We start from the raw sequence: 22,313 nt of genomic DNA, 5'->3' as shown, positions 1-22,313 counted from the left end.
CTCCTGCGCCTTGTTACATCGCTTACACATATCTGAAGAAGCTAATTGCCGCTTGAATCGAAAGGTCTCAGTTGGTAAAGTATCATGTAAGCTAAGCCACATAGTAAATTTGAACTTCTCCAAAATGTTTGTATTCCACAACCAGTTCCAGTTATTATTGGCATTCCAATTTAATCTTTTCTCAAATAACCATCTATAACCTTCCCTTGCACTATACTTTTTTGTTGCTGCAGGTTACCACTCCCACTGTGGCTCCAACTCAATGGAAGTAGGATATCTCATACTATAAATAAACTGCTTAATCTCATGTGAAATAGGTGTGGTAAGACTATCAACCTTCCAAGACACCCCTTTTCACAAGTCAGCCACTATAAAATATAGACTGCAATATAAGAAGTTAAGATATCTTGACAAATATTTATAATACTAATACAAACTTTGAGATATAATTCATAAAAAAAATAAAAATTCACTTATAATTATATTTATATAAAATTATTAATTAAAAATTATTAAATAATTTAATATATTTAATTAAATTATTATCTAATATCTCTCCATTAGTAGACAATTACACGAAAATGTTCACCATCGTAAAAGTATAATAACTTCTATTATCATTTAAATTTAAAAAATAATTTTTTATTTAAATAAAAAAGCTGTCGCTACATCCCACCGATTAAAAAATAAAATAAAACTAATTTGTTAATAAATATAAAATTCGATAACAACTATTTTGAGGTTTATTATTTAAAGTTAAACCCAGTGTGTCCCGTCAAGCTCCTCCGTGGGCGTGCGGTGGCGACAGCAAAACAATACTATAAACATTTCTGCCTCTCACTTTCATTTCACCTTTTCAAACACACAAATCAATCAAAATCCTCATTTCACCAAAACAAGAACAGGAATCCCGATAACCTTACACAACAAGGAAAGGACGAACCAACAGACATTCACTCGTCTTTTCATGGCATCGCCGCCGGAGACGACGGCGAAGACGACGTCCATTCTGTCACCGACGCAGAGGTACGCCGCCGCATCCCTTTTCGGGCTTGCCCTTCACGAGGCGCAGATCCACCAGACCCAAATTTTGCCCTTACCCGCTGCTTCCGACGATTCCCTCTCCAGAGAACAACGTACCAGTAGTAGCTCCAGCGCCGACTCAGTTTCCGATGACCCGGATCTTTGGGTCCACGAAAACTCGGCTTTGCTCCGACCCGTTTTCAAGTACGTATTAATATTACTGTGATATTCTTTTCTCCTTTTTTTGCAGTGCATTTTTATAAAATAGAGTGGGCTCGTGAGTTCTTCTCTCCCATAAGAAGAGTAAACGCTCATTTTTTAGCATGGGAATTGTAAGCGCTGGTTATAATCGAACTTTTTGTAATATCAATAATAGTACTGGTTTTATTTGATAATTTTATTCGCTTAATTGAACTGCTGAAATTCAATTTCTGTTACTATTTGATGAACTTTTTAATGGAGAGGTCGCGTCCATGTTGAACCGTTTTCTGGTTAAGGATGGCGTGGTAATGGACAAGGACCGGATTGGGTCTTCGCTCTAAAAGGAAAGAATGCTCAACAAAGGGAAAGAGATAGAAAGTTCAAGACCTCTCCCCTACTTAGCTTTACTTGACTAGGGAGTCATTGGCAAGTCAAAGGGCTCACTAATTACAACTTTGCAATTCAAATTATTCTTTTGTTTATGGTCCCATCTAATAGTCTAATATTGTATGGGTTTGAGGATTGGTGGACAAGAGGATATTGATATAAGGGAAGGGAAAAAAAAAGGAAAAAAGAAAAAAGAATTGGAGAAAATAGTACCAGTGTAGCTTCCCAGTTTATCATTATAAGAGAGAGGGAAATTACTTAATCTAGAAATCTATTGTAAAATGTGCGACAATGACACATTAGCTAAATTTTGCATATATGGTACATTGCCATACAAATTTTGATTTTGTCCCTTCCCCAAAACAAATATATTTGAGTATTTAAGAGTGAGTTTTCTAATTATGGTAGACTTTTACATTCTCAGGGACTAAGGTGATGATTTATTTATTTGATTATTTATGTTTCTAAAAAAACTATTGTTTCAAAATTTGAGTTACTCATAGATGAACTTAAGAGTTATTTGGAAATCCAGTTATTGCAGATTGTTGGGTTCTGTTTAATCATGCTAGCATTATGTGTCTAACAGGTTTCTGGATATTGATCCTGCTGCATGGTCTGGACTTGAGGAAACTGCTGGCTCTTCATCGGCTACACATCATGTGGGACCAGTATGTCTATTAACTTCTTCAATCAATCAGAAATATTCCTTGATGTTACTCTTAGGCTGAGAGATAAATTTCCTAATGGCTTAAAGTGTATAGAGTTTAGGGACATTTTGGGCAATGATAGAAATCAGAATTAGTAGTAAATACAGCTGGTAGGCTTAACTAATTCGGTATTTGTCTTAGTGAGGGAATTGCTTTTGCCAGCTTGGCAGCAGAGGCTGTGTGCACAATGTTTGCTTTCTGTTAGAGGAAAGAGTGTATATAGAGTGGGGGAAATGAGAAAAAGGTAGGCTAATTCTTGGGAATTTAGGTTGGAGGAGTCTGAGCTGTTTCAGCGTGTAACAAACCAGGAGAGATCAAATCAGAATTTAACTCCTTTTAAATTTACTTATAGAAGGAGGGGAAAACACGTGACTGATTGAAATTTCAAAATATTGTTACTCCACATGTTTAGGAAAGTAGTTAGGATATGGATATTATAAATAAGGAAGCTGAAAAGCTTTTAGGTAGGTTATAAGTGGAGTGGCTATTTAGTGGAGAGTTTGGCCTCTCGAATGCCAAGTGAATCTTCTGTTATTACTTGTTCTTCCTTCCTTTTCTAAATAATATTTCCTTGAGAGTATCATCTTGATACCTCAACCTTTCTCTATCCTATCTTCTACCTCTCACCTCCTATTACTCTAATTGCTAATTATCTGCTACTGTACCTCTTGATATTCTGGAGTTAGTAAGGAAACCCTTAACACAGCGCTTGGGAACTCTCTTGTATTGCTAACTCTATTGTAAGTACTTAATTGAAAATTTGGTGAAACTAGGACAGATAGAGTAATTAAGCCTTCTATTATTCCTGCATTGAGGGGATCCCTCAGTCTCAATGGTGACATATGCATCCCTACACTATTTAATGTGTGCGGTTCCTATCTATTTGGTATGTAGAACACTTTCCTTGGGGTACTGTGTGAGCCTATTTCGATTGCTGCCATGGAAGCACATATGGTTGTTTTGGAGAAGAAGTTTGATGCAATTTTGCAACTGACGAGAGAGAAACAAAGGGTGCCATGTCATGGTCAATCTCCACTATAGAGAGAGGCCCAGAAGGTTGACCCGAAGGATTGATGGGATGAAGATTTCAGACGTAGGGACAGTAGCTGCCGGCTTCCCTGTCATGGCACAGAGCACCACAACCCTTGGTCTCACCATTGAGAGGAGTGGTATTCTCCTCATTCTCACGGGGCTCTTTGAGCCACCATTCTGTTCCTATTTGGGAAGCTGATTTCGCACTCATGAGTAAGGAGATGGAGCTTTGCCTCATTGAAGGAGATGACACTCTGGGGTTGCTCATCAAGATCGAAAGTTATTTTCTGGTTAATGGAACTGAAGGGGGATGTGTGGATGGAACTCATGTTGATGGCATTAGAAGGGAAGTACCTTGCCGGTTTCCAGAGAAACAGGTTGCATTCCTTCATGGCAACTGTTTCTAGATGCAGCGCTGCGTTTATTTCAACTTCGAGGGGTCAAGGACCTGTTTCGCCTCCTAAAAGTCAAACCAATTGGTATCTGTTACGTACCCTGAGAGAGTGGGACCGAAACAGAAAATTCTACTGAGGCAGTAACAAGAGCTAAGAGAAATCCTCCTTTACCCTTCATTTACAGTAGGATGAATAGGAGAGGGAAAAGAGCAAATGGTGGGGACTGGCCGTCTGGGGAATCACTTGTGTAATTAATTGGCCCCGTGGCTGAGTTAGTGAGTGGGTGTGTGATCCTAGGCTGATTCTGTTAGGGAAGATGAGAGGGTGGGAATTAAGATAGAATTGAGAAAGGGAGAGTGGTAATCTCTCAAACACTACCATATTATTTTTTGTTCTCTGGGGAAGGGGTGATTTCACAATCATTCATTCCTACCTCAGATCTTCTAGTTCTATTGTTTTCTTTCTATTTCTTGGGTACCAGTTGTTACAGTATCATGTTGAATTATATTGAACAATATAATAGGTTTATGGGCCATTGCATTTTGTTAATTGTGAGATAATGAAAGGCCGTTTTTGCTTGAGAGAACTAGGGAATTGAAGGGAGGTGAAGCAAACTGATGGAGAAGGGTGGGCCTTTTGAAAGGTGCAAATTCTATTGGGTCTGAGCTGCTTCCAACTCGGATTTGGAAGAACAAGGAAGGTGGTTGGTCTAAGCCACAAGCACCTCTCACAAGAAGAATTGCAGCAGTGCAGCTGCAGAGTTCTCTACTTCAAGTGTGGCGAGGTTTGGGGACGAGATCACTTTTTCAAGCTAATTAATGCTTGTTGAGTGTCCCAAAGAGGAACCCGAGGAAGGTAGAGTAGTCAATCTTGTGAGACCTGTGGGGGATTGCGAGATCCCATCCCATCAAAGAGAAAACCTATGACTAGATCAAATAAGATCTCGGATCATTCATCACATTCATCGCAGCTGGGATCGCGGCCTTTCTCGACAAAACTCATTAAGATATTGCGCAGAGTGCCAAATCCCCATTTTGCCCCCATATGCAGCTTCAACGATGGGTAATTTCATCCATCTTTGCTTTTGAGACTGTTCTATTAATTGAATCACTCCCTACAACCACTCAACCACTCAACTACGTGAATTACCACACATTCGCTAAGAGAATTCTTATTTCTCTTTCGTGCCTCTTCTCCCCTCTACAACTCTAAAATACTTCTGAACGTTGCTTGTCCACACTGCCTGTGAATTCCAGCAATTCTGGTGAGTACTAGAGGCTCCAGTGGCTACCTGTAATCCAGCACTAGTGAGTTTGATCAAGTAAGCCATTCAACACTGCTTCCATTGGTCCTCTGTTTTTTCTTTCTCCCTTGAGTCCTTGTTCATTCTTCATTCTTCATTCTCCGTTCTCAATTCTCAATTCTGTTGAGGAATTTAAGTCTTTGCCGTACAATTCCTGCCAGAAGTAAAACAGTTTCTTAAGGATGCTGTAAGGAAGAAAAGCTCAGGATTTGATCCACACCATGCTGTATAATTCCTATTTCCCTCTCGTATCAGAATGCTCGCTCTCTCACTCATTTGCCAACTAGGCAAGTTGGTTTCAAACCACACCCTAGCTACTCAGTTACAATTAAGTCCTTGCTTTATCTATAATTGAATAGGTTCCTAACATACTATTTTAGTTGTTTGATTATCTTCCTGCACAAAGAATGTTAGTGAGAAATTCATATTCTTCCTAGTTCCTACACAGGAAGAATTGTGTTGGGATTCTTGATAATGCCTCCCAACAAAAGGGAAATTTATATTTTAGGGTAAACGATAGTGATGTTATTTATTGGAAATAAGTAATAGCACTTACAACTGAAAGCATTTCACAATAAAATTGTAGGACTGTCTGGACATGATATTTATTGCAGTTCATATTACTGACTCCACTGTTCTAGTGTTTTCCTTTTATAACAACTTTCTCATCTTTTGCTTTCATTTCTACTGACTATTGATGTTGCTTGCACTCCCTTTTTTTTCTTTTTCCTTTTTTCAAGTATATCACTAATAGACTATGTATGTGAATGTTACAGCTCTTGAGATTGCTTGCAGAAGAATCTGATGATGGTTCTTCTGAAAGGTCAGATCAAGAACTTGCTTTATCAAAAGTTGTTGATGGTATACTACTTGGCATGGAAGAAAATTTAAGCTCTTCCAAGGCTAAAAGGGGAAAGCTTATCGAATATGAGCTTCATTGTCGTGAGAAATTTTCATCTGCCGATGTTAATCCTAATTCTGAAAAGATAGATGTGCCATTCGAAGCTCAGAAGAACACTACCCCTTCTGTTGATTGTAAAGATTCCCAGGGGTTTGTCCATAGCCAAATTGATGAGAAACCAATTGAAGAGGTGACGATGCTTAGTGATCAAAGAAAAGTGACTGTTCTCTATGAACTTCTTTCAGCTTGTCTTTCAGATTTAGGTGAAGATAACAAGAGATATACACGGAGAAGAAAAGGTTATGATGCTCGACATCGTGTGGCTCTGCGGTTGCTGGCAACTTGGCTTGATGTCAAGTGGACAAAAATGGTATGTATATGTACAATGAATCCTTTAAGTTTTAATAGAGAATTATGTGAATAAGAAACAACTTGTTTTGAGCCGAGGATCATGGGATATGAGTTCTATGGTTTCTGAGTGTTCATTTTAATTGACAGGGATCAGAAGTTCATTGTACATTGCCTATATGTTGAGCTTTCTCTTTATTTCTTACTCACATTCAAGTGGAGCCTAATTGTAAGAATGATGTATATTCATTTTGTAGGAGTCCATTGAGACCATGGTTTCATCTGCGGCAATGGCTATAATTAAAGAACAAGAATCCAAAAAAGAAGAAACTCAATTAAATGAAAGCAAGTGGGCTAAATGGAAGCGTCGTGGGATTATTGGTGCTGCTGCTGTAACTGGGGGAACTTTGTTGGCTGTTACTGGTGGTATGGAGACCCTAACATCTATTGTAACTGCATTGTAGAATTTAGAAACTCCAGATGAATATTTCCTTGTGTATATGATTGTTTTTTATTTTAAGCATTCTACAGGGTTGGCCGCACCAGCAATTGCTGCAGGACTAGGTGCTTTGGCCCCAACTTTGGGTACTCTGATCCCTGTAATTGGAGCAAGTGGATTTGCTGCAGCTTTTAGTGCTGCAGGAACTGTTGCTGGTTCTGTTGCTGTTGCTGCATCATTTGGAGGTATTTTATTGCCAAAATATGTTTTGTTTGCTAGAAGTTTTTCATGTGATGTATAGATATTTTTGTCCTTTCTTTGAATGTGGTCTGCAGTTTAAAGGTATTGTTGGGATCTCCAAGTCACTATTAACATGGTTGTGTCTTATGGTTGTGTTTGTGTTGGGGTTTTTAATTGCTGTTAATATGATGGTTTTTGCGTTACATTTACATTTTAACTGATAGAGTGTTGTGTCAATACTCAATAATAAACACGTTATGATTAGTGAGGGTGATTTTGTTTTTGGCTGCTGCAATTGTTGATTGACTTGCATATGCTAACTGCTTCTTAGATGACTTCCAGTGTGGTTGCAATAGAACTCATACATTTATCTTTTGGTTGTTCAGACAAGGATATACCACTTTTTTGCAAAGGAGTTTGTCTTTAATTTTATAAGTAATTGGCTGGATGGTCAATGCATGCCTATTAATCGTCAACTTAGAAGATATTTTGGCAGTCATAGTCTTTTGTTTGCTGTTGCGGCAAAATTAGCATCTGTTGAGCAAGATGTTTCCAGCCATGCATTTATTTCTAAAATTTAGTTAGAGATGTTCCATTTTCGCATGATTAAATTTTTTTATGAAACAATTTGTTCTACCAGCTGCGGGAGCTGGACTTACTGGAAGCAAAATGGCTAGGAGAGTTGGTGGTGTTGAAGAATTTGAATTCAAAGCTGTAGGAGAAAACCATAAGCAAGGTGTAAGTTTTTCTAGCTAATAATATTCATTTTCATGTGACTTTTTATTTCACTTGATCTATTATCTGTGTGTCTGTGGATGTATGTGTATTTATCTCACCTTTCTTGTATTTTCCAAGGATACTTTCGCATTTGATATATTTTTCATAAAAGATTCTTGTCGAACTTCTTGCAGAGGCTAGGTGTGGAGGTCATGGTCTCTGGATTTGTTTTTGAGAAGGAAGACTTTTTAAGGCCATGGGAAGGACAGCATGACTACTCAGAGAGGTACTATTGGTAATATTGCCCTTTGTTATATTTTCCTTTGTCAGGGAATGAGGGAAGTGTTTTCAAGCATGGATTATCTTATTACATTGAAATTTTCATTCAGTTTGATTTCAGAAATTTTGATGTTAATATTTCTATAAGTCATGATCCTGACATAACAATTTACCTTAAATACAACCTTGGTCAAAGCTAGATATGCACTGCAGTGGGAGTCCAAGAATCTGATTGCCGTGAGCACTGCAATTCAAGATTGGCTTACTTCAAGTAATTGGTTTATGGTGCTATTACTAATAAATCATTAGTTTTTAAGTAGCACTGGATATGCTGAAAATGCTCTTCAATTTGCATTAGGACTTGCAATGGAGTTGATGAAACGAGGGGCAATGATGACTGTTCTGAGCACACTTTTAACTGCATTGGCTTGGCCTGCCGCGTTACTTGCAGCGACTGATTTCATAGATAGTAAATGGACAATTGCTATCAACAGGTTTATTTTTTAACTCTTCATTCTATTTGGAACATAACTTCTGTGTGGTTATGGGATAAAACATCTTTTTTTTATTGGCTATTATCATCTGTGCAATGCATTTCAAAGAGTTTGAATTTTGAAATATTGGGAGTTTTTTATTTTTTTCATCAATTTAGAATTGAATGTATTTTCCTCTTTTTTTTTTGTGGGGGGGGGGGGGGGGGGGTGGTGGGGTGTTGGTTGGATTGGGGTCTGGATTATTTTGCTAATAAATACCATTCTGAATATTTGACAGTGAAATTCTACTAATGTATCTTGTGTACTACATAGTTTAAAAGGCATACATCTTTGGTCAAAAGAATGGCGAACTTTGTGTCTGTTTTTCATTTCTGTATATTCATGCTTTGGATATGATTCTTCCATTATTCTAATGAATAATTTGCTATGAACACCTTCTCTGTTTAGTGCACACTGCTATATTTCAATCTGCTTTCCTTATCCAAGTCAATTTTGTTTTTCAGAGCAGATAAAGCAGGAAAGTTGCTTGCTAAAGTCTTATTAAGTGGAGTACATGGAAATAGGTATTTGACTAGACTAAATTTCAATGCATCATTTTACTCCCGCTCGTAGAAAGTTGTAAAGATGCAATATTATTAATCTATGGATTTCAGGCCTGTGACACTTGTAGGTTACTCACTCGGAGCAAGAGTTATTTTCAAGTGTCTCCGGTATTTGTCCCAGACAGAAAACAGTGGTAGGTATTTCCTGTTTAATCTTTTGTATTTGACCGTGTTAAATTATTTATATGATAGGTGTTTTGTTTCTATTGTCTATTGGATAAGATTATTTCTTGTTGACTTACAAGGCAATCCTTATGTTTATTTTCAGCCGAAATAGTAGAAAGAGTTGTTCTTCTTGGAGCACCAATCCCAATCAAGGACGAAAACTGGGAAGCTGCTAGAAAGGTTCATGGGGGGATTCAACCTTTTTCTCCCTTCTTGTAGAGTCTTCTCATTTGTTCTGAGACGAAAAAAAGGTTTTCTAAGATTATGAAACTCTTCTGCAGATGGTAGCAGGAAGGTTTATAAATGCTTATTCAAGGAATGACTGGATGCTTGGAGTTGCCTTCCGCGCAAGGTACTTTAAAATACTAATGTAGTATTATAAAGTTTCTACAAAGTTGTAGGGATTAACATAACCTTTGAACAATTAATGCTCAAAAATGCTCATTTCAAAGAAATAATAATAAACCAGGGAATATTAGGATGGAGTTCTATGAATGCTTTTGTATGCATTAATTCTGTTGGACATGTATTTCTATTACATTAATTCTATTGCTGTTATAATATTATGGTAATATCTAAAAATAATATAATGATTGTTTTTATCACAGACATAATTTTGTTTGTGAAGAATTTGATGATATTTTTTTTACAAGTAGCAGAAACTAATATCTTTATTTTTATTTTATGCAGCCTACTAACGAAAGGATTATCTGGAATCCAACCGGTCAATATACCTGGGATCCAAAATGTAACTTGCGTCTCCTTCTTTACTAGCAGTTTTTTCTTAAACTGTTCTTACACCTAGATAAACTCTCTCCGTACACACAAATAATTGGATAGATAGATCTTAACATAACTTTACACCAATAACTCCTATTAAATATATACCATTGAATTATCTTGATTCATTTTAGTCATTCCATCCCTTAGATAAGCGGTGCAGTCGCTTAAAAAGTTTGAATAGTGACAATTTGGTGGTATTTTGATTTGCAGGTCGATGTCACAAACCACATTGAAGGCCATTCTTCTTATCTGTGGGCAACCCGTCAGATCATCGATGATCTTCAATTGGATACGTACTATCCCGTTTATAACAACATTCTTTGTATATCTTGAAATCCCCCTGCCGTTGTGGATCCCAAAATGGGAGGAAAAGAAAAACTAAAGCAGAAAAATCACAACCATTCAGGTGCTCTACTTCTCTGTATATCATAGTTATTGCTGGTGGTCCACCAGTAAATGCACCGATTTTAGATATAAAATGCTAAAACTCAGTACTTTTACGGAGTTGACCACCTGAGTTAAGATAGCTGTAGTATATATACATTTTCTTTATCAACTGCACAGAAGCCTCAACTTGTTATTTGGCGTAACTGGATTGGAGCAAGGTGTTGTAAGCATGACATTGCTTAATGAGATAAAGGGCATACTAAGTGTGTGTTTTGGTGCTATTATTTTGTAAGATGTTTTTATAATTTTTTTTAGTATGTTTGGTAAGTTATTTTTAATAAAATAAAACACTAGAAGAATAATTGAAAAAAAATTTCAAAATATTAAAAATAAAATTTTGAATTTTTAAAAATAAGATTTTAAACTTGTAACCGCTTTGCTAAAGTTCCATCTCATCATCTCTCATTGCGTTACTAGTATCTCGTCTTCAATCGTCTCTTGCGCTAGTTGTTTTACCCTCCGCCCTCTGTGCACCGTGCGCGGGTGACTTGCATCAAAATATCCCAAGTTAAAAAAAAAGAAACATTTAAAGTTTAACAAAAGAAACATTCCGATTTAATAGTAGAAATATTTTAAGTTTTACAAAAGAAAATTTTCAAGTGTAATAAAAAAAATCTTAAATTTAATAAAAGAAACATTTAAGTTAAAAGGAAAGAAACATGTCACATTTAGGCTGGATTTGGTAAAGCTTTTCTAAGAGGTGTTTGTGCTTTTTTTAAAAGCACAAGTACCTCATTTTGCGTTTGGTAAATTAAAAAGTCTAAATGCTTGTACTTGCGATTTTTAAAAGTTAGAGGTGTTTTTGAAAGCACCTTAACGGAAATTTTTCAAAACTGGCTTGTACTTATCAAATTTTATTTATTTTTCCCCACATATTTTCCGCTATTATATTGCCATTGAAATCTTTATATATTTCTAACTTCTCATCCTAACCTTCACAAATTCTACCACGTCTTCATATATTGGACAATGGACAACTGGTTGACGTAGATGGTTGTTGTTGCACGCACGGCGGATACGCGACTGAAACCTTTGGAAGAGAGCCGCTGAGGATGCACCGTCGTCGTTGGGAGGGTGCGCCGTTGTTGGCTGCATCAGGGATGGTGCTCGCGGTCAGGGACGGATCCACGTTTAATACAGAGGGGGCATTTGCCCCCTACAAAATTTTTTTAAAAAAATTAATACTTATATACATATATATACCACTTATTATATTATATTTGTTTCAAAATAAAATATAAATAATTTTTTTGCATTTTGTGTTAAAAATATTTTGTTCAACTTAACACATAATAATAATTATATTGTTAAACTTGATTTAGTATGAAAAATAAATAAATAAACTCAAAAAATAGTGATAATTAATTTTAATATATTAGTAATTAATTAATAATTAAATTTAAACTTATTTTTCTAATTAAATATAACTTAAATTATTAGTGATTTTTTAAAAATTGTTTAAGATAAAAAAATATATTATCTATATATTAATATACTGTAATTATTTTGGTTAAAAAATTTATTTATACTATAAAAGTTGTAATAAGTAGATTTGACAATTAAATATGAGATAACAAAAAGTAAAATAATTATTTAAAAATATATAAAAAAAATAATATTTAGTCATGTTAAAAATAAAAAAAAGTCCTTATGAATATTTTTTTGTTATTTTAAATGTTATACTATGTGTATGAAATTATATTTTTATTATTTTAAATATTATAATAATGATTGTGTGTATATTTCTAGTTCTTATCAATATGTATTAGATAGTTCTAATTTTAAATTTTGAATATATCTAAACTAATTTGGATTGGTCAAGTGATCAACTTAGTCATCCGCTTAAGTAAGTATTGAGGGTTCGAATTCCGTCTCGTATGTATAGCAACTCGTTGCTGGCCAATTGTAGATTCTTAAATGAAATTCAAATTCATGACAAATTAGTCCTTAACTTGTTGAGTATTGTGGGAAGCAAAAAAAAATTTATACCTAAATTTTATTATATTTTTGCTCCCATTACTAAATTTTTTTGGGTCCGTCACTACTCGCGGTGGGTGCTGCGCCATCGTGGGGGTGGTGTTTGTGCTTGCCAATGCGCCACCGTGGGACAAGGTGTACGATGGCTTTGAGGTGGAGGGTGAGAACCGGTGGGAGTAGAAGGTGTTAAGGTGAAACGGTGAAATTTGAAAAATTAAGGTTATAGCTGAGTAATTTGGGGGAATGATTTTTGATAAATTAGATTTTGGAGTCCAGTCCAAAAAATGTTGTCAGAAGTTGGCTGATCCCACTCTTAATTCCCTAGCAGAATTTTTTTTGTTTTATGATGATGTATTAGTGTTTGCTGAATGCTGGATCAACACAGATATACATTAATAATAACTAGATTGACTATAAACTTTTTCTATATAAAACAGAGTTGATCTCATTTTGACTTTTGAAATTTTGTTTGATACTCAATTTAATTTTTACAATTACTTAGTCTCAATTAGAATCTCTAAATTTACAATAGTGGCTCTGGTTGTTCTTTTGATCATCTCCGTCATTAGAATGCTAATTTGGCACATTTACTTAATCACAGGACACATCTAAGACGACGTCGTGTTAGTTTCGCGTCCAAACCCTATGAAAGCGACATCGTCTAAATATAGATGGGTGTTAAAATTCTCCTTCCAAACCACACCACACAGCAAAGACTCTTAACCGATCACCATTACAACCACCACTAATTTTCTCTCCATGTACAAGTTTCACTGTAACTCCCTTCATCAACAACAATAACAATAAAAACATTCGATTTTTTTTTTAAAAGAACAGAGGCGTAGAGAGAGACAGACAGAGAGAAGTAGAAGAGGAGACAAAGTTGTTGTACCATGACGCACTGACGATTTGAGCTTTGTTAATATTGTTGCAGTTGCGGCGGGCCTTTGTGTTGAAGGGGAGAGGGACCCAAACGACGACATTTCGAGGCGACATCATGAGTGAAGGTTTTCAAACATTGATGGAGGAACAGAGAAATAAGAATGTGAATGCCACTCATGCGAGGCCCACGACCCCAACCAAGTTGGGAAAAAGAGAGATGCGAGGCACTGCGAAATCCGAAGGTCACTCTTGCCTCCCCTTTTGTTGTTGCTGCTATCACGAGCCACCACGAATTGTATGTGTTTAGGGTGTGGTTTTGGAGTTGTTGGTGATATATAGTTTAGGAAGAGGAGGGAGTCGGTGGTTTGAATAGGAATACGGTTTTGGGGGGAGAGGGGTTGATGAGTGTGCGGTTGTTGTGGTAAGACAAATGGAAATGGTTGGTTCCATGTGAACGCCACCTAGTAAATCTTTGGGAAGACGACAAAGGATGATCATCAGTTTGATTTTGGGACTTTATCCATGGATTCATTTTAATTGCTGGATCAGATTGAGTCATCTAATACTTTCTCTAGGTCATATAATCATTACCAAGCACACTCAGTACTAAATAAGTTACTTGGAGAATACTGTGTCAAGTAAATGTGTCTGATTAGTATATTGGTGATGGAGATGATTGCAGAGACAATAGAGAGCCACTATTGCAAATTTGGGAGTTCTAATTGGGACTAATAAAATTATAAGGGTTAAATTGAATATCGAACCAAATTTAAGGGGCCAAATTGAAATTTAACTCTAGAAAACATATTCAAAAGACTAACTAATCTCAATTTCTTTCACCCTCGCGGGCTTATTGATCTAGGATTGAATAAGTAGCAAAATCTTCTTACTAGATAAAAATAGATACAAAGAATTGAAAATTGTTTGTCTTATAATTTAATCTGAATGATCCATGACAAAAAAATCTGAATAATTATTTTTTTGTTTTTATAATATTATTCAATCTAATAAGTTAAGAATTAACTGTAATTTGAATTCTATTTAAGAGTTTACTATTAATTAATACATAAAACAAAATTCGAACATTTAACATTTGTTATTTACACAAATGAGCTAACTATTCGAAAATTACGTCAAATGCATTGTATTTTCGTTTGTGGTAGTGATTTCAGATATAGTAAAAAACTAAAAATAAACGAACCTTTGAGAACATACGATGCAAGTGTCATCCGCAGTTGCATGCAATCAACCAATTGCAAAACTAATTGTTTACATGCTTCAATAACACGAGAAAATTCAATTATTAGATAAAAGACATTGATGGCTCGAACAACAATAATATAAGTGATTCCAGAAAGGGATCAAACTAAAGTCAAACATGTTATACAAAGACAAGCTAAGCTTAATTCTCTCACATTCCTTTGTATTTTGTTCCTTGTCTTTCCGTTTTGTAAGTTATTGTGTTTAATTATTTGCAACTCTCTAATCCAACGTAACAGTGACGACCACTCAATTTTCGAGTTCTTATTGTATACTAAATCATTTCAGGTGAAAATTTAGGTACAGATAATTTTACATAAAATTAATAGTTAAAAATAATTAAATAATTTGATTAAATTTTTATCTAATAACTCTTAATTATTAACTTTTGTAAAAAATTAACTGTACATAAATTTTTACTATTATTTTATTATCTAATAACAGAAATTTAGGCCACTTGAAATAAGAATCATCACTCTATTATATAATATAATAAAAATGATAAATACACAAAGGAGTAGAAAAATATATCTACAAACATTTATTTTTCTGATATTCTTTTCTGTCACACCCTTCAATTAAGTTAGGAATATCGATGGATCGAGTTTAATCAGACCGAATTTGACCATAATATTTACTGCTCTATTTTTAGAATTTCATTCTAAATTAACTTTGAAATAGATCAGGTTAATTCGATATATAATTAGTGTATATAATGTTATAAATATTATATGATTATTGTAGAGTTAAAGCTCTACTTTAATCTCTAAAATTGGGAGTTGCATTAATTTAGCCTTTAATTTTTTAATTGTTACAATTTAATCTCTTAAATTTAAAAAAGTGCACTAATGTAGTTCTTTGTATATTTTTTTGTCACTAGAGCTCAATATCGTTAATGACGTGACTCAATTCTTCCCATGCTGAACATATTAAAATGACGTCGTAGTGTTTTGACACTAAAAAAAGTACTAAACGACGTCGTTTTAGAATTTCAACAAAATTAAAACGTTAAATCCTTCCCTTATGATCACTTTGTCTTCTTCTTCTTTTCCACTGGACTTCAAATGAAAAATAAAAAAAAAAATTAACTCTTCCAAAGGTGAAACTAATTGTTAGAGGAAAAAGTATTTGTCGTCATCACCTTTAGGTTTTCACGAAGTGTGTATCGACGTCATAAAGGTTGAAAAGGGGTTTTAAGGTATCCACAAACACTTTCTCCTCCAACAACATTCAATTCTTTTCACTAGTGGAAGATTTTTTGTTTTATTTTGAAGTTCAATGAAGAAGAAGACAAAGTGATAAAAAAAAGGGGTTTAATGTTTTAGTTTTGTTGAAACCCTAAAACGACGTTGCTTAGTGCCTTTTTTAAGTAGGGGTGTTCATGAATCAGATCGTATCTGCAGATCTGCAATAAATATTCGCATCTAATCCGAAAATTGCGGATATGATCCGATCCGCACCCTTTAAGAATCGGATCGCGGATATCTGCTCTACATCCGCAGATCCGCACAATAATAATTATATATATATATATATATATATATATATATATATATATATATATATATATATGTTTGATATTATATTTACTTGTTTGTATGTTTTAGTTAGTAATTATTATTCATATATTGTATTATTTTATTTTTGTTATTTAGAAAAATTTTGATTAAAAATATTTTAGAAATAAATAAGTTTAAAAATGTGAAAGAAATATTTTTATTAAATTTTTTACATAGAAATATGATTAAAAAGAGAAGGTTCAATTATGCAGATATATTCGATATCCGATCCGATCCGCACATTTGTGGATCAGATCAAATTCGACACTCAAAAATGCGGATATTATATCCAATCTGATCCGATTCAATGAAAATTGTGCGGATCGAATTGAATTTTTGACCATATCCAATCTGATTCGATCTGTGTACATCCTTAGTTTTAATATATCCAATGTGGTAAGGGTTAAGTCACGTCACTAACGGTGTTGATCTCTAATGATGAAAAATACATAAGTGACTATATTAGTGCACTTTTTTTTTAAATTTAGAAGATCAAATTGTAACAATTAAAAAGTTAAAAACTAAATCAGTGCAACTCGCTAATCGCATAGACTAAGTGAGGCTTAACTCAATTATTGTATAATAAGTGATATATAACATTTATGGAAAAGTCCAGGGGGCAGCAATTTTATTACATTTTGGCCAGCATGTAACCAGCAGAGAAAGGTAAGTTATTGGATGAAATCTCACACCATCAAATCATCATTGATAGCTAGTTGATGGCTACCAATCACAAATATTACTGGCCCTAACATTGTTCAATATTTATTTCAAAATAAAATATTTAAACAATTATATAATATAAGAATATTAATTAAAGTATAAAAACATAACATTTCATTACGAATTTTATCATAAAATATATATTATGATTATAAAATAATTTCAAATTGGATCAGCCCAGTCCAAAACTCTGAAACCAACCCAAAAATAACATTTTATAAATTTAAATCCGACAAAATATACTTTGGGCCTAGAATGGGGGATGGTCTTGATTCTTGAACACCCGGGCCGACTCCAAGTTGCTTCTTTCTTTTTTTCTTTTTTCCCCTTGCATTATTTGAGGAGTTGTTTCAGACGCTTAGAGAGAGCAGGTGACCCGCTTAGCGGGAACAGCAAAGAGACGAGTAGCTAGAGGAGCAGTGAGTCCAAACACATCACTCATATCCATCTCACTCGGCTTCATCCCATCAGGCAACTCCCACGTGAAGCAATGGAGAAGGTGTGCCACTGCCAACTCCAACGCATAAAGCCCCAATTGCATCCCGGGGCACGACCTCCGACCCGACCCGAATGGAATGAACTCGAAGTTACTACCCTTGAAATCCGCCACTCCTTCCTCCAAGAACCGTGAAGGCCTAAAACTTTCAGGGTCTTCCCACGAGTCTTTGTCCCTCCCTATTGCCCACGCGTTGATCATCACGCGCGACCCTTTCGGGACCAAGTATCCGGACACCGTTGCATCCTCCGCTGTCTCGTGGAGGAGGAGGGGGATTGGCGGGTGGAGGCGCAAGGTTTCTTTGATCACGCATTTCAGATAGGGAAGCTTCTCGAAGTCTGCCTCCTCCACGCGCCGGTCGAGGCCAACGACGGTGGCGAGTTCTTGTTGCACGCGCTTCAGCTCATTTGGGTTCCTAATGAGTTCTGCCATCGCCCATTCTATCGCCGATGCCACCGTTTCCGTGCCTCCGAACATCACGTCCTGGATTGTGTTTGTTGCTTCATGTCAGTTATTTTGGTTGAAATAATATAAGACATGAATTGAAAAATAAGTCATGCATACAAAAGTTGTGACTTAACTATCAACTTGAGATAAAAATAACGGTCAGATTTTACTCCATACAAATATACAGTTAAAGGTGAAAATTTAGGTGAAGTCGACTTCACATGAAATTGATACTTGAAAAGCTGTTAAATAATTTGACTAATTTAATTAAATGTTCATTGAACGGTTCTTAAATATCAACTTCACCTAAAGTCGACTTCACCTAAAGTCAACTTCACCTGAGTTTTCACCATAATTAAATGAAAATTCTTTATATTTGTAATTAATTAATCATATAGATTTTTAAAAAATATTTACTGGTGAAGAGATAAAATAAATTAATGACAAGATCCACTAAATTTCCCTATATAAGTACAATCATCTACTTTTTTTTGGACTTGAAATAAGTAGAATCATCTAACCAAAAATAATTAATAAGATAGACATTTTTTATTTTTGGTACTATTTAAATTTCAATTCTAATGGATTTTTCACCAAAAAATAAAAGCTAATGGATTGACAGCTAATTGTTACCATTCCAGCCTACCAAAGGTAATACACAGACTACAAATAAAAAATAAAATAAATAAAGAAAGAGTACCATTCACCAAAAAAAAAAAAGAGTAAGACAAATTAAAGTGGCTGATTTTTTTTATATAGAAAAAATATTGATGTTTTTGTTAAAAATGAGATTATTTGATGTAATTATAAGTAGGTGAATTTTGTAGGTGAGAAGTTAACAGGTGGGGCATATTGGACACATGGCAGTATCCTGACCAACACGTAAATGACATGTTTAACACGTGGCAACATCTTGACCAACATATAAAGACGTGTTGAATAATTTCCACAATATTGTTTCAAATGTCAATATTCAACTAAAACACCATCTTTATTTATTAAAAATATTTTTTTAAATTAAAGTAGCCTTAATATTACATTGAGCCGATCTTGTAATTTTCATATATATATATATATATATATATATATATATACAAAATATACTAGTTTATTTAATTTACTAGATAGCTGAAATTTTATTTATTTATTTAATTTAATTTAATTTTTCTTTCGATGTTTACGATTAATAATGTTGAAAATAAATTGTTAACAAAGCATAATTTTAACTAAATAAAAATTAAAAAATAGTTTTTCGTAATAATAATTTTTTTTAAAATCTCCTACTCAGAATAATTTCTAAATAAAATCTCTTTAAAATAATCTCATTATTATCACAAATAAAAGTAATCACAGAAAAGTGTAATTCTAACACTTACTTTGAAAAACATATCCCATATAATGTTTATATTTTATACCATTGTTTCTTCCACACCCACCCACCCCCGGCGGGCGGCCCTATTTTTAATCTTCTTTCCTTTTGACCCATGGTTTTTTTATATCCTTAATTAATATAAAACTACGTATTTTGAGTGAAATAAATCTATACTTAAAAATGCGTGTGCTACATCATATTCTAACATAAAGTAATTGAGCACGAGCTCTTTGTTGAAATGAAACGTTCCTATTTTTTTAATCAATGTAATTAAGTATCTTTTAAATATTATTCTTTATTTAATTCAAAAAAAAATAAAAAATAAAAAATAAATAAATTTTTTGATTTTTTAATCAACTAATACGTAAAATAAATATTTAAATTAATTAAATAATAATAATTTTTTTAAAAAAACTTATTAAATTAAAAGACAACTAGCATTTCTTTCTTGCTTATATATTCGTTCCTTCGTATGTACTTCTTTTCATCCATCTTTCAATAAGTCATTCACAATTATATATATTAAACTAAGCAAGTTTCATAAAATTGATCGATTTTCCGACAAAATTTTCATTGGTTCTACAAATTATTAAATGCGATCATCGTTGACGCTTTACTTAAATTGAGTCCTGCTCCGATGTTATATAAAGACTGTGGAAAAAGACCTCTATTCAAGCAACAACCTTAATTTATTTAGTCAGCATCATGCCATTTAATGGTATTTAGAATGATTTTTTTTTTAATTTTTGACTATTTATTTCAAGAATAAAATATCTTTTCACAATCCAAAAATTTTTAATCAATTCTAAATCATCCAAGTAACTAATTTAAGCAATCTTTATAAAAATAAATTATCGATGTGTGGACCATTTAGATTAATAATAAAAACTGATTTGACTAAGTATTAAAAATTAATTAAAAACTTCTAAATTATAAAAATATACTTTATTTTTTTTGGACAAATGATCATGAAAAAAAAGATATTTATTTATAATTTTATGGTAGAAAGAAAACGAATATAGAATAAGAAAAGATAACGAGAGTAATTTTATTCCGTTAATATAATTTATTTAAAATTAATGTTTTAAATATTTTTTATTTATATGATTTAATTAATTTTGAACACTCAAATTTAAATCGGAGGGAGTATTTAAGTTTTTTCAAATTAAAAATATATAATTATAAAATTAAACAAAAGTAACACATAAAATTGGGTATAAAAATATATATCCATTTTATAAGATGGAAATGAAAACGAAAAATAATTACCATGATTATGGCTTTGATATTCTCCTTTGTTAGTCTGATGGAGTTCTGCAAATCATCAGATTCATTATTCAACTTAGCCTCCTCACCATAAAACGCTAACAACTCATCAACCATGTCACTTTCTTCATCAAACTTGCCGTGATCCTTTTTTCTGTTTTTCTCCACGTGTTCATCGATAATTTTGTCTATGAATCTATCCAACGCTCCGCGCGCTTTGACGAGCCGGGCGTTAATTCCTTGCGGATCAATCCATCCCAGATATGGAATGAAATCCGCAAGGTTAAAAGCTCCAAAGAGCTTAGAAAACTCTTGTAATATAAAAATGAACTCATTTTGACCTTCTTGCGAATTAGACCCGAACGCGGCCCTATAAATAATATTTTTGGTGAGGTTAAATACAAGCTCACCAATATTCACGGGTTTTCCGAAATTTTTACTTACGGTTTTAATCGCGGTATCAACCTCGTCTCTTACGGACTGCCATGACTCCGCTCGTCTACGGCTAAATAACTTCATGACGCAGAGCTTACGCATCTGACGCCAGAAGGGGCCGTAGTGAGCGAAAGCCATGTCAGCACGGTCGTAAGAAAGGTAACTGATGGCTATGGTGGCAGGGCGGTTGGAGAAGATATTATCGTGCACCTGGAGTACTTGGCGTGCTCCCTCCGGGTTCGAAATCGCAACCATGTGGAGGAACCCCATGCGGAGGTGCAAAACGCCGCCGTATTGTTTTGCCAGGCTGGCAAGACCCCGGTGTGTAAGTTGGTCCATGATGTTCATGTTTCCAATGATCGGCAACCCCTTTGGCCCTGGCGGAAACGGTGTCGTTTGACGAAGTTTTCGTGACACCAAAGGCAGAAGAAGTAAAAGTGGGATGGCGAACAATAGAGCCATTCGTATTATTGGTTCATGTTGAAGTAAGTAATCCATTTTTTGATGTGTTTAAACGGATTGAAAAGTTTATAGTGGGTTTTGATTTGGAAGGGAATGAAGATATGGAGAGGGCGTGTATAAGATCGCAACTTCTAGTGTTGCTGAGTTGAGTGGACATATTATGGTATCTTATATAACATGCTAATTGGTCAATTTTCAACCAAGAAACATTAAATATAGTTTGGGTTGCTTGTCTTTAATAATTTAAATGATGATTTTAAAATGGATACACTTCAATAAACACGTCTAAAACGTCTTTTTTTAAAAATATTTTTTAATAATTAAAATTTAACACATATAATCAATTAAATTATATTATTTTTGTTAAAATTATATCAAACAAATTAATTTGACTGAAAAATAATGAATCAAATTTTGAATCGATCTATATTAATATTATTTTTTATAAATAATGATTACAATATCTCTATTATAAAAAAACTAAAATACTTATATATAAAAAGATTTTCTATAATAGGAGGGATGTTATAGTCATTTTTATAAAAAAAAATAATATTAATTTAGACCAATTCAAAATTTGATTCACTATTTTTTGGTCAAATTAATTTATCTGGTCTAATTTTGACAAAAATAACATGATTTAATTGTTTATATGTATTAAATTTTAATTATTAAAAAACATCTTAAAAAAGGCATTTTTTACGTCTTTATCGAAATGACTCTCTTTTAAAATAACTTTATATTTTATCATCAAAATAAATTTTAACATTCAACCTAACATAATTTAATTCATATATATAGTTTGTTAATAAAAAATTAACATTTTTTTATGAGATGTTAAATGATATTTTTCTATTCTTTATTTATAAAATATACACTTTGTTCTCTTACAAGATTAAATAATATATATTTTAATTTATTTTATCAAAATTAAATACACATCAATAATTATTATTATTATTATATATAAA

General features: G+C 33.6%; 2 protein-coding genes across 3 annotated transcripts; one reads left to right on the top strand and one right to left on the bottom strand.

The window, feature by feature from the left end:
* Positions 1-769: 769 nt before the first annotated feature.
* LOC130939577 (uncharacterized) lies at positions 770-10,686 on the top strand. 2 transcript variants are annotated; one of them, XM_057867672.1, is made up of 15 exons: positions 770-1,227; positions 2,198-2,279; positions 5,825-6,319; positions 6,555-6,723; positions 6,829-6,981; positions 7,617-7,714; positions 7,888-7,979; positions 8,173-8,243; positions 8,331-8,466; positions 8,970-9,029; positions 9,120-9,202; positions 9,337-9,413; positions 9,515-9,585; positions 9,924-9,981; positions 10,227-10,686. In XM_057867672.1, the coding sequence occupies exons 1-15, from the start codon at positions 968-970 to the stop codon at positions 10,347-10,349; spliced, it is 2,028 nt and encodes a 675-aa protein (XP_057723655.1). In that variant the 5' UTR covers positions 770-967; the 3' UTR covers positions 10,350-10,686. The 2 variants fall into 2 exon arrangements, with proteins under 2 accessions (XP_057723655.1, XP_057723661.1); XM_057867678.1 differs by lacking the exons at positions 770-1,227; positions 2,198-2,279 and adding an exon at positions 4,038-4,807.
* A 6,269-nt stretch (positions 10,687-16,955) lies between these two features.
* On the bottom strand, positions 16,956-21,496 carry LOC130961351 (cytochrome P450 84A1-like). Its single transcript, XM_057887188.1, has 2 exons — positions 20,449-21,496; positions 16,956-17,843 (listed from the first exon to the last, which is right to left on the bottom strand). The coding sequence occupies exons 1-2, from the start codon at positions 21,376-21,378 to the stop codon at positions 17,223-17,225; spliced, it is 1,551 nt and encodes a 516-aa protein (XP_057743171.1). The 5' UTR covers positions 21,379-21,496; the 3' UTR covers positions 16,956-17,222.
* Positions 21,497-22,313: the final 817 nt, after the last annotated feature.

Source organism: Arachis stenosperma, chromosome 1 (genome assembly GCF_014773155.1).
Source record: "Arachis stenosperma cultivar V10309 chromosome 1, arast.V10309.gnm1.PFL2, whole genome shotgun sequence".
Classification (NCBI taxonomy): Eukaryota; Viridiplantae; Streptophyta; class Magnoliopsida; order Fabales; family Fabaceae; genus Arachis; species Arachis stenosperma.
Note: the sequence above shows the minus strand (reverse complement) of the source record. Positions and strands in the feature narration are given on the sequence as shown.

Coding starts and splice junctions, on each gene's coding strand:
- LOC130939577 (XM_057867672.1), top strand. CDS start 968: ATGGCATCGCCGCCGGAGACGACGGCGAAGACGACGTCCATTCTGTCA. Junction 1,228..2,197: donor TTGCTCCGACCCGTTTTCAA/GTACGTATTAAT, acceptor TGTGTCTAACAG/GTTTCTGGATATTGATCCTG. Junction 6,982..7,616: donor TGTTGCTGCATCATTTGGAG/GTATTTTATTGC, acceptor TTGTTCTACCAG/CTGCGGGAGCTGGACTTACT.
- LOC130961351 (XM_057887188.1), bottom strand. CDS start 21,378: ATGGATTACTTACTTCAACATGAACCAATAATACGAATGGCTCTATTG. Junction 17,844..20,448: donor ATATCAAAGCCATAATCATG/GTAATTATTTTT, acceptor AACACAATCCAG/GACGTGATGTTCGGAGGCAC.